Raw genomic sequence first — 14,308 nt, forward strand, 5'->3', positions numbered from 1 at the left:
TAGTTGATGTCATGTGATTTGTGGTGGCCATCTTAAATTCAGTTCTTTCCAGCCTTTAGTTGGGACTGGGTGTTGAAAGATGTGCTACCGGATTTTTAAGTTAATAAAGCCTAGATTAGAAAGGCAAATCTATTCTTCATTTCAGTATGCTCTGTAACTTTTGATTGTATAGCCAGACAGAGAGAGAGACAGAGAGACGTACCGGTTTATATATATAGATAGATGCGTGTGTGTGTGTGTGTTTATCTATCTCTATCTATATAAAACAGTATGTCTCTCTGTCTTTCTGTCTCTCTGTCCGGCTATACAATCAAAAGTTATAGAGCGTACCTACACACATGTTATATCAAAAGAAAGCTTATCATTAGGGGACTCTTGTAGGGGTATTTACTTTTTCGTCACACAAAATTGTTTGCACAGTGTACAAAAAACATTCAAAAATACTCAAAAATCCACTCATTAGCACTTGACCAATCCTACCTCTCATTAGCGTTGAGTGACTTGCTGCTTGACCAATCCTACAGTTCACTCACCTGATGGTTGACCAATCGGTGCGTCACAGGCGGGACCTAATGCTCCAGTCTCCCTAAACTTCGCTGCCATTTTTTTCATCCCCACAGGGACACCACCAGCCAAACAAACCCCCACATTCCGACTCTGGCAGTGGCAGGTGAGTTTCCACGCAGCGGGCGGGTCATCGGCAGCGGCCGACCGTCAACCGTGCCACCCGTGGGGGAGCTCCATCCCCACAGCAACCCCCACATTGCGGCTCCCGATCCCGCTCCTGCCCCGCCGCACTGGCAGGTAAGTTGGGCTCACTCGGGCCGTGCCTCGCAACCGCTCGGCCCGACACACACAGCGGTCGGGGAAGCGGCAGCGGCCGCCCGTCAGCTGCGCGATCCGCGAGGGAGCTCAGCTCGGGTCCGTCTCTGCCCGACAGCCCGGCTGCGCCTCAAGCGCTAGGCCCCGCACGGCCGCTATCAGAAGGGGAGGGGTGGAGGGGGAGGTGAGGGGAGGGGCTGGGGGGGAGGTGAGGGGCGGAGGGGGAGGTGAGGGGAGGGTGGGGGGGGGAGGGGGCGGTGAGGGGAGGGTGGGGGGGGAGGGGGCGGCGAGGGGGGGAGGGGGAGGCAGGGAGAGGACAGCACAGGGAGAGGGACAGAGAGGGGGGACAGACGGGCACGGAGACCGCGCGGCCCAAAATTGCCCCTGGCAACGCCGGGCTCTCCTGCTAGTATATATCAGAGCAATGTAGAATTTACAAATTAATCATAGTTATCAGGAATGTAATTTTAACAGTTAGCTTTAGGTCACAACTTGTCTTGCTTCAGATAAAAATCAGGTTAGCCCAGACATTGCATTCCTGATATCAACCTATAGAAAATTGAGTTTACTATGTGGTGGTTTGACTGTTTTTACCTGATACAGGATTGTCTATGTTTGTGCTGTATCCAATAGAGTCAAATTCACTACCTCATCAGGTATTGTCTGGTAAGTAGTTTAGATAAGTGCTGTCCTTCTGAGAGTCTTGGAGAGTATTGCACATACCAACTAAACTTAAACACTAGTGGATTTATTGATTGACTATGGGTTGTAGGAAGCGGTAATTCATTAAGCAGTAGAAGGCCAATAATATCATTAGGTGTCCATGTGCACAATTCATTAAATCCAAGCTTGGGCTGATAAGTAGCAAGTAATATTCGTGCCACACAAATGCCAGGCAATGACTATCTCACAACAAGAGAGAGTCTAACCACCTCCCCATGACATTCAGTGGCACTACTATCTCCAAATCCCCCAGAAACTCAACTGGACCAGCCACATAAATGTCGTGGCTACTAGAGCAGGTCAGAGGCCTGACTCCCCAAAGCCTCTTCACCACCTACAAGACACAAGTCAGGAGTGTGATGGAATATTCTCCACTTAAATGGATGGGTGCAGCTGCCACAACACTCAAGAACCTTGACACCATTCAGGTGATCAATAGCCTATCCACCACCTTAAACATTCACTCCCTCCACTACCGGTGCACTGTGGCTGCTGTGTGTACTATCTACAAGATGCACTGCAGCAACTCACCAAGGCCTCTTCAACAGTACCTCACATGTCATCCCGACTTGGACCTATGTTGTCGGTCCTTCTTCACCGCTGGGTCAAAATCCTGGAAAAAACTATCTAGCAGCACTGCGGGAGTCCCTACACCACATGGACTGCAGCAGTTCAAGAAGAAGGATCATTACCACCTTGTCGAGGGCAACTGGGCAATAAATGTTGACCTTGCTAGTGACGCCCATATCCCGAGAATGAATTTTAGAAAAGTTAGTGCACAGGTACAAAAAGTAATCAAAAGGCTAATGGAATGTTGACCTTTATCTGAAGGGGTTTGGAATTGAAAAGTGAGCATTACTGCGTTTAGTTTTAGGCACCGAACATCAGGAAAGATGTATTGTCTTTGGAAGGGGTACAGTGGAGATTCACCAGAATTGTACCAAGGCTTAAAGGATTAAATTATAAGGACAGGTTGCATAAACTTGGCTTGTATTCTCTTGAGTTTAGAAGTTTGAGGGGTAATCTAATCAAGGTATTTAAGGTGATTAAGGGATTCGATTTGGTAGATACAGAGAAACTATTTTCTCTGGTGGGGGAACCCAGAACAAGGAGGCATCATTTAAAAATTAAGAGCTAGGTCGTTTAGGAGTGAAATCGTGAAGCACTTTTTCACAAAGGGCAGTGGAAATCTTGAACTTGTTCTCCAAAGATGCTGGGTCAGTTGAAACTTTCAACTGAGAGTAATAGATTTTTGTTAGCTAAGTGTATCAAGGGGTATGGAACAAAGGTGGATAAATGGAGTTAGGTACAAATCAGCCATGATGGAACAGGCTTGAGGGGCTGAATGGCCTACTCCTGTTCCTATTACTCAGCAGTGCCCTGTTAAAATGGTGCTAATAAAGCAGTTTTAATCCTCAGATAAAATATAGTCAAATAAAGTTATTCTGTAACTGAAATACTGATCAGAACTGAAAATGGCCTCTGTACATCTAAAAGTTAATGTGTTTATAAATGTAGCTTCACCTGTTGTGTAAATATTATTATTTATGAACTTCTAATAGTTTGCTGTTCTCCCACTGCTTATAGTTGGGTAAGTAATAGTGAGGTTATTAAGGCCATAAAAAAGGCAAACAAAGCAGAGAGGATCATTTCTGGAGGGATAGAATTGAAAAGCAGAAGTTATGTTAAACTTGTATAGAACCTTGGTTAGACTAGGCTACACTTGAAGTACTGTGCACAATTCTGGACTCCATATTATAAAAAGGATATCTAGGCACTGGAGAAGGTGCAAAAAAGATTTACGAGGATGATACCAGAACTCTAGGGTTATACCTATCCGGAAAGCTAGAATAAGTTGGGGCTCCTTTCTCTAGAAAAGAGAAGGCTGAGGGGTGACCTGATAGAAAACTCGTAACAGGTTTGATCGAGTAAACATACAGATGATGGCCTGGTTATTAATGGGGCGGGTTTCCCTGCATGCTGTGGAGTTTAAACTCCACAGCGTGCACCTTTTGTGCTTGACAGATTCCCCACCCGGCGGTCAGCCTGATTGACAGGCTTGGCTTCCAGTCGGGCGGGGAGGACTCCGGAGCAGGTAGGTCCGATCCACAAGCCTGGGGGGAGGGTGGGGGTGGGGGTGGAGCGTGGTGGGGGGGCGGAGCCGGGGGGAAGCACTCCTGCTGGCCCACAAGCAGTGCTGTAAAAGCACTTACTGATGTAAGAAAACTACTAGGCACTTAGTCTGAGTATTAAACAAGGCTTTAATCAACTGTTTTTCAACATGGAGATCTAGTTGTGTCCTTCACTAGTTCCCGTTAAAGAATGTCCTGAGCAAGCTGGGCCCATGCCCGAGTATTTATACTCTCCCTGGACAGCGCCACCAGCAGGCCGCCCAGTATCATTTCATAAGTCATTTCCACATGAATGACAAGATTCATGTCACTTACCTTCTCCCTTTAGCTGTCCTCACCTCCCTTCAGCTTCCAGGTTTCCCAAGTCCTGGGAAACTCGGCCGGCCACTGTTAAACCTCAGAGGCTGTCAGCCTCATTAAAATATTTAAATTGCCAATCCGCCTCCTGGGAGTAGGTTGGCTGCCTGCCCCTTGTCCCACCTCCGTTAAACCTGGAAGTGGGTGGGTTGCGGTTGGAGTTCAGATTTTAAAAATTTTAACATCTGACCCAATCCCAACCCAGCTGTTTTTGGGTGTTAATATTCACCCTGATGTTTCCACTTCTGGAGGAGTCCAAAACTAGAGCTCATAAATGTAAGATTGTCACTAATAAATCCAATAAGGAATTCAGGAGAAATATCTTTACCCAGAGAGTGGTTAGAATATGGAACTCGCTTATTTTCTTGTAAGTTGTTTTTTTCTCCAGTTGAAAAGCTTTTCCAATAAAATATGCACTGGAGCATTTATGATACCAGAACTGAGAGATTATACCTAACAGGGCAGATTGTGCAGGCTCGGCTCTTTTCTCTAGAAAAGAGGTGACCTGATAGAGGTCTTTAAAATTATGAAAGGGTTTGATAGGGTAGACGCAGAAACAATGGCCTAGAAATTCAGTTGTTAGCGCCAGCCGCTAGCGCCTTGGGAGGAGGAGAAGTGGGGCGCGAAGTGGCTAGCGCCTGGGCGCGGCGCAATCTGCACCTCTTGTGAACTTCAGTCAAGATTTAGCAGCGGCGCAAAACCGCAGTGCCCGCTCAGCTGCGCGAGCAGATCCTGACGTCATTTGATGGTGCGCCCCGAACCGGAACTTCAGTGGCACCCCCCTTCTGTGCGCCTGGCGCCCCCAGCGACTGGTTGAGTGGAACGGTTCCCAGTTGCTGTGGGGTGCGGGGGGGGGGCGCTATTTAAAGGGGACTCTTCCTGCATTCTTTGTGGCAGCCATTTTGTTCCACTCCTGTGTGAGAGAGAGAGATTTGGAGAGAGACAAAGGGAGAGAGCTTTCTGCTTTGACTCAGTGCTCGCACAGGTACTTCTGGCTTCAGGCCAGAGCTTTGTACTCGGATTTAACTTTCAGTGCCATAGCCTTGAGTCGCCACATATAATGGGGGCTGCAATGGGTGGAAACGTTGGGTTTCTGCATTGCATTCAAGGGGCTCAGAGACGCAGAGAGAGAGTGCCAGTCATGGCCAGACGGAGAAGGGCCAACAGGCGTCGGCACAGGAGGCCTTACCCACCCAGGGTCTACCGCCAGCAGTACTCATATCTCAACATGTCTGAGGAGCAGTGTGTTTGGAGGCTACGATTCAGAAGGGAGGTGGTCACTGAGATCTGCCACCTGCTTCAGAGAGATCTGCAGCCACAGCTGAGGAGCAGGACGTCTCTGTCGGTGGCAGTGAAGGTGACAGTGGCTCTCAACTTCTATGCCACCGGCTCCTTCCAATCCGCTACTGGGGACATTGCCAATATCTCCCAGTTCGCGGTACATTGCTGCATCCGCCAGGTGACGAATGCCCTCTTCAGAAGGAGCCGTCAGTACATCTCCTTCCCCATGACCCTGGACAAGCAGCAAGAGCGTGCAATGGGATTTGCAAGAATAGCGGGCTTCCCCATGGTCCAGGGCGCCATTGACTGCACGCATGTGGCTTTGCGGGCACCTCTACAGAATGCCGAGGATTACCGCAACCGGAAGGGATACCATTCGCTCAACGTCCAGTTGGTGTGTGACCATAGGCAGCTCATACTAGCTGTCAATGCCCGCTTTCCAGGCAGCAGCCACGATGCCTTCATCCTGCGCTAGACTTCTGTGGCAGACATTTTCGAAGCCCCGGCTCACCCAGGAGGCTGGCTTGTCGGGGACGAGGGCTATCCTTTGTGCACCTGGCTGATGACCCCGCTCCATGCGCCCAGCACCCCTGCTGAAGAACGATACAATGACAGCCATCAAGCGACCAGGAACATCATTGAGCACACAATCGGCATGCTCAAGCAACGGTTCCGCTGTCTGGACCATTCCGGGGGAGCCCTTCAGTACTCGCCTGAGTGAGTCTCCCATTTCGTTGTAGTGTGCTGCATGCTGCACAACCTGGCTATCCTCAGGACTCAGCCACTGCCAGCAGACATTGGAGGACCACCGGAGGAGGAGGAGGAGGAGGAGCACCAAGACGGGAGGGAGGCACAAAGTGCAAGGGCCGTCCGTCGGCGGATTATTGCAAGTCGGTTCTAGGCCCGTGTCAGGGAATGGCTTGTGACATTGAAAGAACATGAACGGAGCCACTCCGCAAACCCTCAGCCGGTCAAGGCAACAAATAGTTCAAACATGGACAATCTGAATAAAGACAATTTTTTATTTTACAAACTCTGTGCCCTTCCCGCATGACAAACAAATACAGAGAAACCCCCCAAAAAACAGTCAGACACATAACTGGCTCTCACAACCTGGAGAAAATGGAAAAAACAGTTAAACAAAAATGACCATGATCCCCGGCCTTCATATAAAAAACAAACACATTCTCGGCCTTCATATAAAAAACAAACACAACATTGTCAGCCTTCATATAAAAAACAAACACAACATTGTCGGCCTTCATAAAAAAAAAAAAAACATTTTGCCACACCTACTTTTTCGCCTGCGAGGGTGCCCATGCAGGGATGAAGAGGATACTGGAAAGGGTACTCACCCTGACAACCCGAGTGAGGTCGTTGGACTTTTTTCTGCACTGCGTGGGTGTCCTGGGGACCAAGCTGTTGGAGGTCACTCTGTTCACCACCTCCCTCCAGGCTTTTCTGAACTCGCTGGGCAGCGGCCTCCTGCCACTGTCAGGGAAGAGGACAGGTCGCCTGCGCTCCACTGCTTCAACCAGAAGCTTCAGGGCACCCTCGCTGAAGCACTGCGCTCGCTCCCTGGCCTTCTCCATAGTCGTGGGCGTAGCGTTCTTGAAGCAGCTCTGTTTAGGCCTAGATTCAGGGCTGCAGTGTGCAGGGCGTGGGTGCATTCCAAATCGACCCTCCCCCTTTAAGAGCTGACCGGCGCCAGCGTGTCTGCCTTCAACCAATAACTTGCCGCACCTGCGCTGCGTCCGCCCTCGGTGGTAGCGCCTTGGATCGCCGGCTTAGCGCCTTATGATAGTCGTGCACCGCCTGCTTTAGCGCAGCAGCAACCTCTTGGGGCGATGCAACTCAAATTCGGCGAAGGTGGCACTAAGTTGCGTCGGCCGCTAAATTTAGCGAACATCCGGCTGTAGCGCCCCAAACGTGGCGATACTGAATTTCTAGGCCAATGTTTCTACTTGCAGGCGAGACCAGAACTAGGGGCCATAAATATAAGATAGTCACTAATAAATCCAATAGGGAATTCAGGAGAAACTTATTTACCCAGAGAGTGTTAGAATGTGAAACTCACTACTGTACTACAAGGAATACAAAAAGAAAATACTGCAGATGCTGGAAATCTGAAATAAAAACAGAAAATGCTGGACAAACTCAGCAGGTCAGGCAGCATCTGTGAAGAGAGAAACAGTTAATATTTCAGGTCAATGACCTTTCGTCAGAACTGGAAAAAAGCAGGAAATGGAACAGATTTTTAAGCAAGTGAAGAGACTGGGAAAGGGGGGAGGGGATGAAAGAACAAAAAGGAAGGTCTGTGGTAGGATAGAAGGTGGAAGAGATTAAGGGACATTAAGAGATATTCAAGGAAAAAGGAGATGGTAATGGGACAGGTTAAGAAACAAAGGATGGCTCTCGATGAAGTGTAAATTGCGCTGGCAGGATGAAAGACAGCTGCCATGTGGGAGAGAAGAAAAGACACAAACAAAAGGTGTGGATAAAAAATAAATATGACGGGCCGAGGTTATGATCTGAAATTGTTGAACTCTCTGTTGAGTCCGGAAGGCTGTAAAGTGCCTAATTGAAAGATGAGGTGCTGTTCCTCGAGCTTACGCTGAGCTTCCGTGGAACAATGCAAGAGGCCGAGGACGGTGAGGTCTGAGTGGGAATGGAGTGGTGAATTAAAATGACAGGCGACCGGAAGCTCGGGGTCCCCTTTACGGACTGAACGGAGGTGTTCCGCAAAGCGGTCACCCAATGTAGAGGAGACCACATTGTCAGCAGCGAATACAGTATACTAAATTGCGAGAAGTACAAGTAAATCGCTGTTTCACCTGGAAGGGGTGTTTGGAACCCTGGACAGTGGGAAGGGGGGAGAGGTATAAGGGCATGTGTTGCATCCCCCCCCCCCCCCCGAGGGTCGCGCCCCTTCCCCCCCCCCCCCCCCGAGGGTCGCGCCCCCCCTGCGGGTCGAGCCCCCCCCCCCCCCCCCGAGGGTCGCACCCCCACCCCCCGGAGGGTCGCGCCCCCCCCCCCCCGAGGGTCGCGCCGTCCCCCCCCCCCCCCGGAGGGTCAGGGCCCCAACCAACCAGGCACCGAACTCCGGAGGCCCGATCTTTTGAGCACGCACCGGCCCCCCGCCTTCCGGAGCCCTGCCCTCCCGAGCTGGCTTGAAGACCGCCGATTGCGGCTAAGAGACGGCCGGCGGGCCCGGCTGCCGGGGTAACCCTTGACGCTCTCCAAGCCCCGCCCGAGATCCCTGGTGGCTGACGCCGTTGCCCCGGGTAACGTGACGCGGGGGGGGCGGGGGGGTGAGGAGCTTAGCAGCAGCCCAATTACCTAGCTCGGGCCTGGCTTTCAGGCCTAAGAAAAAAACGGGGAAAAGTAGGAAAAAGAATCTTCAGGTTAGATAAAATATTTACAAATGAGTGATTTATTTTAAAACAATTTAATAAATTCAATTTTATTTTGCTGGAAATGTATATTTGAAAAGAAAGACGCAGAAGGCAGGAAAAAGAATGGAAGCAAGATGGCGGCTACTCACCTCGGTTCAGAACGATAAGGCCCGCCCACACACACACCGATTGGTCGACCGTCAGGTCACCAAAGCGTAGGATTGGTCAATCGTCCCGTCACCGGACCGTAGGAGGGCCCGGCCGCACGCGGCAGCAAGCCGCCGTACGATTGGTCGCTAATGAGCGGATAATGAGATGCTAATGAGCGGAATGTTGAAGGTTTTTCGGATACCGCGGGCGCGATTTTAGCCCGGCCGAAACGTAAATACGCTTAAGACCGTTTTGGAAAGGTAAGCTTTCTTTCGACGTAACGCACGCGTGGGTACGCACGCGTGGGAACGCCCTGTAACTTTCGAGCGCATAGCCCGCCAGACGCACACGTGATGACTGACAGACAGAAGGACAGACAGAAGGACAGAAGCATCGCTTTATATATATATATAGATTTTTTATCCACACTTTTTGCCTGTGTCTTTTTTTCTCTTCCCCCACATGGCAGCTGTCTTTCATTCTGCCAGCACAATTTACACTTCATCTAGAGCCATCCTTTGTTTCTTAACCTGTTCCATTAGCATCTCCTTTTTCCTTGAATATCTCTTAATCTCTTCCGTCTTCCATCCTATCACAGACCTTCTCTTTTGTTCTTTCATCCCCTCCCCCCTTTCCCAGCCTCTTCACTTGCTTAAAAATCTGTTCCATTTCCTACTTTTTTCCAGTGCCGACGAAAGGTCATCGACCTGAAACGTTAACTCTGTTTCTCTCTTCACAGATGCTGCCTGACCTGCTGAGTTTCTCCAGCATTTTCTGTTTTTACTACAAGGAATAGTTGAGGCAAATCACATAGATGCATTTAAGGGGAAGCTAGATAAACACATGAGGGAGAAAGGGATAGAAGGTTATGCTGATAGGATTAGATGAAGAGGGGTGAGAGGAGGCTCATGTGGAGCATAAACACCGGCTTGGACCAGTTAGGCCATAGGCCTGTTTCTGTGCGGTACATTCTATAAATTGAATAGTAAAGGTAATGGGGGAAAAAAGGTGCTTGAATTGCCACTTGCAAATTAAATGTGCATACACTTCATAACATTTTTATTTTTGGTATCTGCGGCAGGATTTTACAGATATACACCATCTCTAAGGATTTTTGTTTTGTTTAACATGCTTTAATATTTTTGAACAGTTGAAACTATTATGAATTTTCTGAAGATTAGCAACTAACACAAATAAATGCAACATTGAAAATTATAATTTCTTTGTTGGTAGCTGTGTTACTAAACATTACTAAACAGCATTATTAAAGCTATCCCTATAGGGGAGACGAGGAGAATTTATTTTACACAGAGTTATGATGATCCGGAATGCACTACCATAAAGGGTGGTAATAGCTGATTCAGCAGTAACTTTCAAAATGAAATTGGATATATACTTGAAAAGAAAAAAATTGCAGGGCTATGGGGAAAGTGCGGGGGAATGGGATTGATTGGTAGCTGTTTCAAAGAGCAGGCACAGGCCCGATGAGCCAAATAGCAGCCTCCTGTGCTGTAAAATTCTACGATTCTGTGATACAGCATGTATGATTTTGAGAAATATTTACACTCCTAATAAATTTTCCTACAGTTGCTATCATTTACTCAAAAAGGAATAGTTATGAGTTTTAAAAAGATTAACAAGCTAACTTGAAATGTTTAAGAACATTTATGAGGATCGTTCTTTTGCCGTTAAGTATTCCAACATTTTTGAAAACTTTTAGAAGCCTATTTATTCAAATACTTTGAATAATTTTAAATATTTTGTTTTTTTCCCCTTCATCTCCTTTCTACAAGGTGAAGAACTGGCTAGATCAAGATTATGTGTTCCAACACCCGAGTAAGTCAGTAAAGGAATAAACAAAAGGGATGGTAACTTGTTATACACTTGGAGAGGAACACACAGTCGGATCGGCTAAAGAATAGTCATTTGTTAGAAATTGAGATCAATGCTGTTCCCTAATTGATATTTGTAGCCAATATTGTGGAGCCCACTTCCTGTTGAGATCATAAATTGCAGCCTATTAGCTGCTTAAGACTTAACAAAATGTGAATTTTTCCCCACTTTATTTGGCTCAAGAGTATAATATAACCAAAAATAACTGCAAATGTTTAGGTTATATTTGCTAAAGCATTGTTCTTTGAGCTGCGGTAGTGATCTTGAATGTGCTGTAATATACTTAACCTTTAGTTTCAAGAATTCTGACATTTATCACTTGCATCAGCCAAAGATTGATATGTTACTCTATTTTCTTATTATCCTTTCTAATTTAAAAATATAATGCTGGATACAAAAAGTGTATTTTTTTAATGACAATTTATTAAAATCCCCAGTATATTGTGAAAAAATTCTGCATAGTGTCTTCAGAGCAGTTACTTTTTGCAGATAGAATAGATGAGTAGACATTTAACCTGTCCACAGTATTTGTAAGCTTTCTTTTTGATCAGAATTCAATTACAGCAACTTGCATTTATGTAGTATCTTTAACATAAGAACTTATCCTAAGGTACTCCACAAATAAGAAATGAGGAAAGCAGACATCAAAAGGGAGATTAAGAGAAAGCTCTGCCACTGATAGTGGGGAAAAGGTGAGGGTATGATACATAGAAGGCCAGACTTGGGAGTGGAGTGTTCAGAAGGAGAATAAGGGTTGCAGGAGATTGCAGAGATAAGATGGGGCAAGGCCATGGAGGGATATATAGACAAGGATTTTAAATTTGATGAGCTGGGAGACTGTAAGGAAGTGCATTTTAGTGAATACTGGGGTGATGCTCAAGCAGATTTATTACAGGAGAATAGATTAGTAGTACTTCAAATCATGTAACAATAGGTCTGTTGTTACACTTGGCGTTCAGTGCCACGGGATGGGGTAGATGGAGGCTCATATGTGAGGCATGCAGAGGAGGGTGATGAGGTGTGGTGGGATGAATTGGAATTTCTGAAGAAATTGTTTAAAAAATGTTGAATTAATTTTAATATTTGTAATCTCCAGGAATTTAAATTTTATGCCCAGTAATAATCATCATTTCCATCTATCCATTAACACGTCAATAAGAAATAAAGAACTTGCAAATATATAGCACCTTTCATGACCCTCAGGACATCCCAAACCACTTCACAAAGCACTCTTGAAGTATAGTCACTGGTAGGCAGATGGCGCAGCCAATTTGCGCACAGCAAAGTCCCACCGACAGCAATGAGATAAATAACCAGATAATCTGTTTAGTGATGTCGGTTTAGGGGTGTATATTGACCAGAACATAGTAGCTTGAGTTATTTGGTTTCCAAAAAAAAATCGAACATATTGCGTACTGCAACAGCAGTTTTTTTTGTAAAAAGATGATCTATGCAGAGTTAAAGGTCCAAGCTAGTTCCTGACAGCATCCTGCTTCCAGTGCTAAAGACCCGTGTACCAGAAATAGCCGCTTCCCTAGCCAAGCTGTTCCAGGACAGCTATGATACTGGGATCTACCTGATAATGTTGAAGATTACCCAGGTATGTCCTATCAGCAGAAAATAGGATAAATCTAACCTGGCCTATTACTGCCCTATCGGCCTCCTTCCGCCATCAAGCAATACTGTTCAGCAATAATCTGCTCACCAATGGTCAGGTCGGGTTTCGCCAGAACCACTCGGCTCCAGAATTCACAACAGCCTCAATCCAGACATGAATGCAAGAGCGGAATGCCAGAGGAGAGCCAAAAGTAACTGCCCTTGACATCGAGGCAGCATTTGACCAAGTATAATACAAACAAACCCTAGTAAAACTGTTGGATGTGGTCAAAGGGAAAACCCTCCAATGGCTGGAATCATACCTGTTGCAAAAAAAAGGTCGTGGTTGTTGGAGGCTCAGAACCTAGGAACAGGAGTAGGCCATTCACCATTCAATTAGATAATGGCTGATCTGTACCTCAACTCCATTTTACCTGCTCCATAACCCTTGATCCTTTTATCTAACAAATTTATCGCTCTTGGTCTTGAAAATTTCAATTTACCAGAATGCATAGCCTTTTGAGGAAGATTCCCACTACTCTCTGTGTGAAAAACTGCTTCCTGATTTCACCCCTAAATGACTTAACTGTAATTTTAAGATTGTGTCCCCTTGTTTTGGATTCCCCCACCAGAGGAAATAGTTTATCTGCATGAACCCTGTTTTTATCATTGTAAAGATCTCTGTTAGATCATTCTCAACCATCTAAACTTAAGGGAATACAACTTGTCCTCAATTTAACCCTTTAAGCCCTGGTATCATTGTGGTGAATCTGTGCTACACCCTTTCCAAGGCTAATGTATCTTTCCTGAGGTTCAGTGCTCAAAACTGAACACAACACTCCAGGTGGGGTCTACTCAAGGCTCTGTACAACTGAAGAATCACTTCCTCACTTTTGTATTCCAACCCCCGTGAGATAAAGACCAACATTCCATTAGCCTTTTTGATTCCTTTTTGTACCTGTGCAGCAGCTTTTTGTGATTTGTGTATATGGACACCTAAATCCATTTGCTCCTCCACAGCTCCTAGTCTCTCACCACTAAGAAAATATTGCTATTTCTCTTTCTCAAATCCGAAGTGGATGACTTCACACTTCCCCCACATTGAACTCCATCTGCCATAGTTTTGCCCACTCATTTAGTCTATATATATCCTTTTTGTAACTTGCTGCCCCCATCTACACAACTTAGTGTGCCTTCTAACTCAGTGCCATCTGCAAACTTGGATATCCAACTCTCTATTCCTTCATCCAAGTCATTAGTATATGATAAAAAGCTGAGGCTCCAGTACAGATCCCTGGGGAACACCAATTGTTATGTCCTGCCAATCCGAGAACCTCGCTCTATCTCTACTCTCTGTCTCCTACTTCCCAACCTCTGTCACAAGGTTACCGCCAATTCAGTGCACTTTCATTTTTTATCTCTCATGTGGAACCTTATCAAATGCCTTTTGGAAGTCCATGTAGACAACATCTATAGGCATGCCTCTATCTGCATAGATTAGTCAGACATGATCTACCTGTCACAAATCCATGCTGAATTTCTTCTATCAGTTCATTCTTGTCCAAGTGCTCAGTCACTGTCTCTGATAATAGATTCCAGTAACTTCCCCAGAACTAATGTTAAATTAATGTGTCTGTAGTTATCTGGTTTCTCCCTCCCTTGCAATTTTCCAATCCAAAGACACAATTCCTGAATCTAGAGTGCTTTGGAAAATTATGACCAACACATCTGCAATTTCCTCATCTATTTTAATACTGCAGGTGTTCCTCAGAGTAGTTTCCTCAGCCCAAACATCTTCAGCTAATTCATTAATGACCTTCATTCATCAAAAGGTCATAGTGTTAGGAGGTTTGCTGGCAATTCCACAGTGCTCAGCTCTATTCACGACTCCTGTGATACTGAATCAGCCACATAAGTGACAGGTAATGACCATCTCAAACAAGAAAAAGCCCAGCCACC

General features: G+C 46.3%; 1 protein-coding gene across 7 annotated transcripts in view; it reads left to right on the plus strand.

Annotated features, from left to right (window-relative positions):
• The window catches only part of fcho2 (FCH and mu domain containing endocytic adaptor 2), a 312,930-nt gene that overhangs the window by 199,057 nt on the left and 99,565 nt on the right, over positions 1–14,308 (plus strand). For all 7 annotated transcript variants that reach the window (XM_085990124.1, XM_085990133.1, XM_085990140.1 and 4 more), the window contains exon 15: positions 10,654–10,696. In XM_085990124.1, coding sequence (XP_085846250.1) covers positions 10,654–10,696 — 43 coding nt within the window. The remainder of the gene's footprint in view (positions 1–10,653; positions 10,697–14,308) is intronic.

This window comes from Somniosus microcephalus, chromosome 1 (genome assembly GCF_052327205.1).
Source record: "Somniosus microcephalus isolate GS21.2 chromosome 1, FLI_Smic_1.0, whole genome shotgun sequence".
In the NCBI taxonomy this organism is placed as follows: Eukaryota; Metazoa; Chordata; class Chondrichthyes; order Squaliformes; family Somniosidae; genus Somniosus; species Somniosus microcephalus.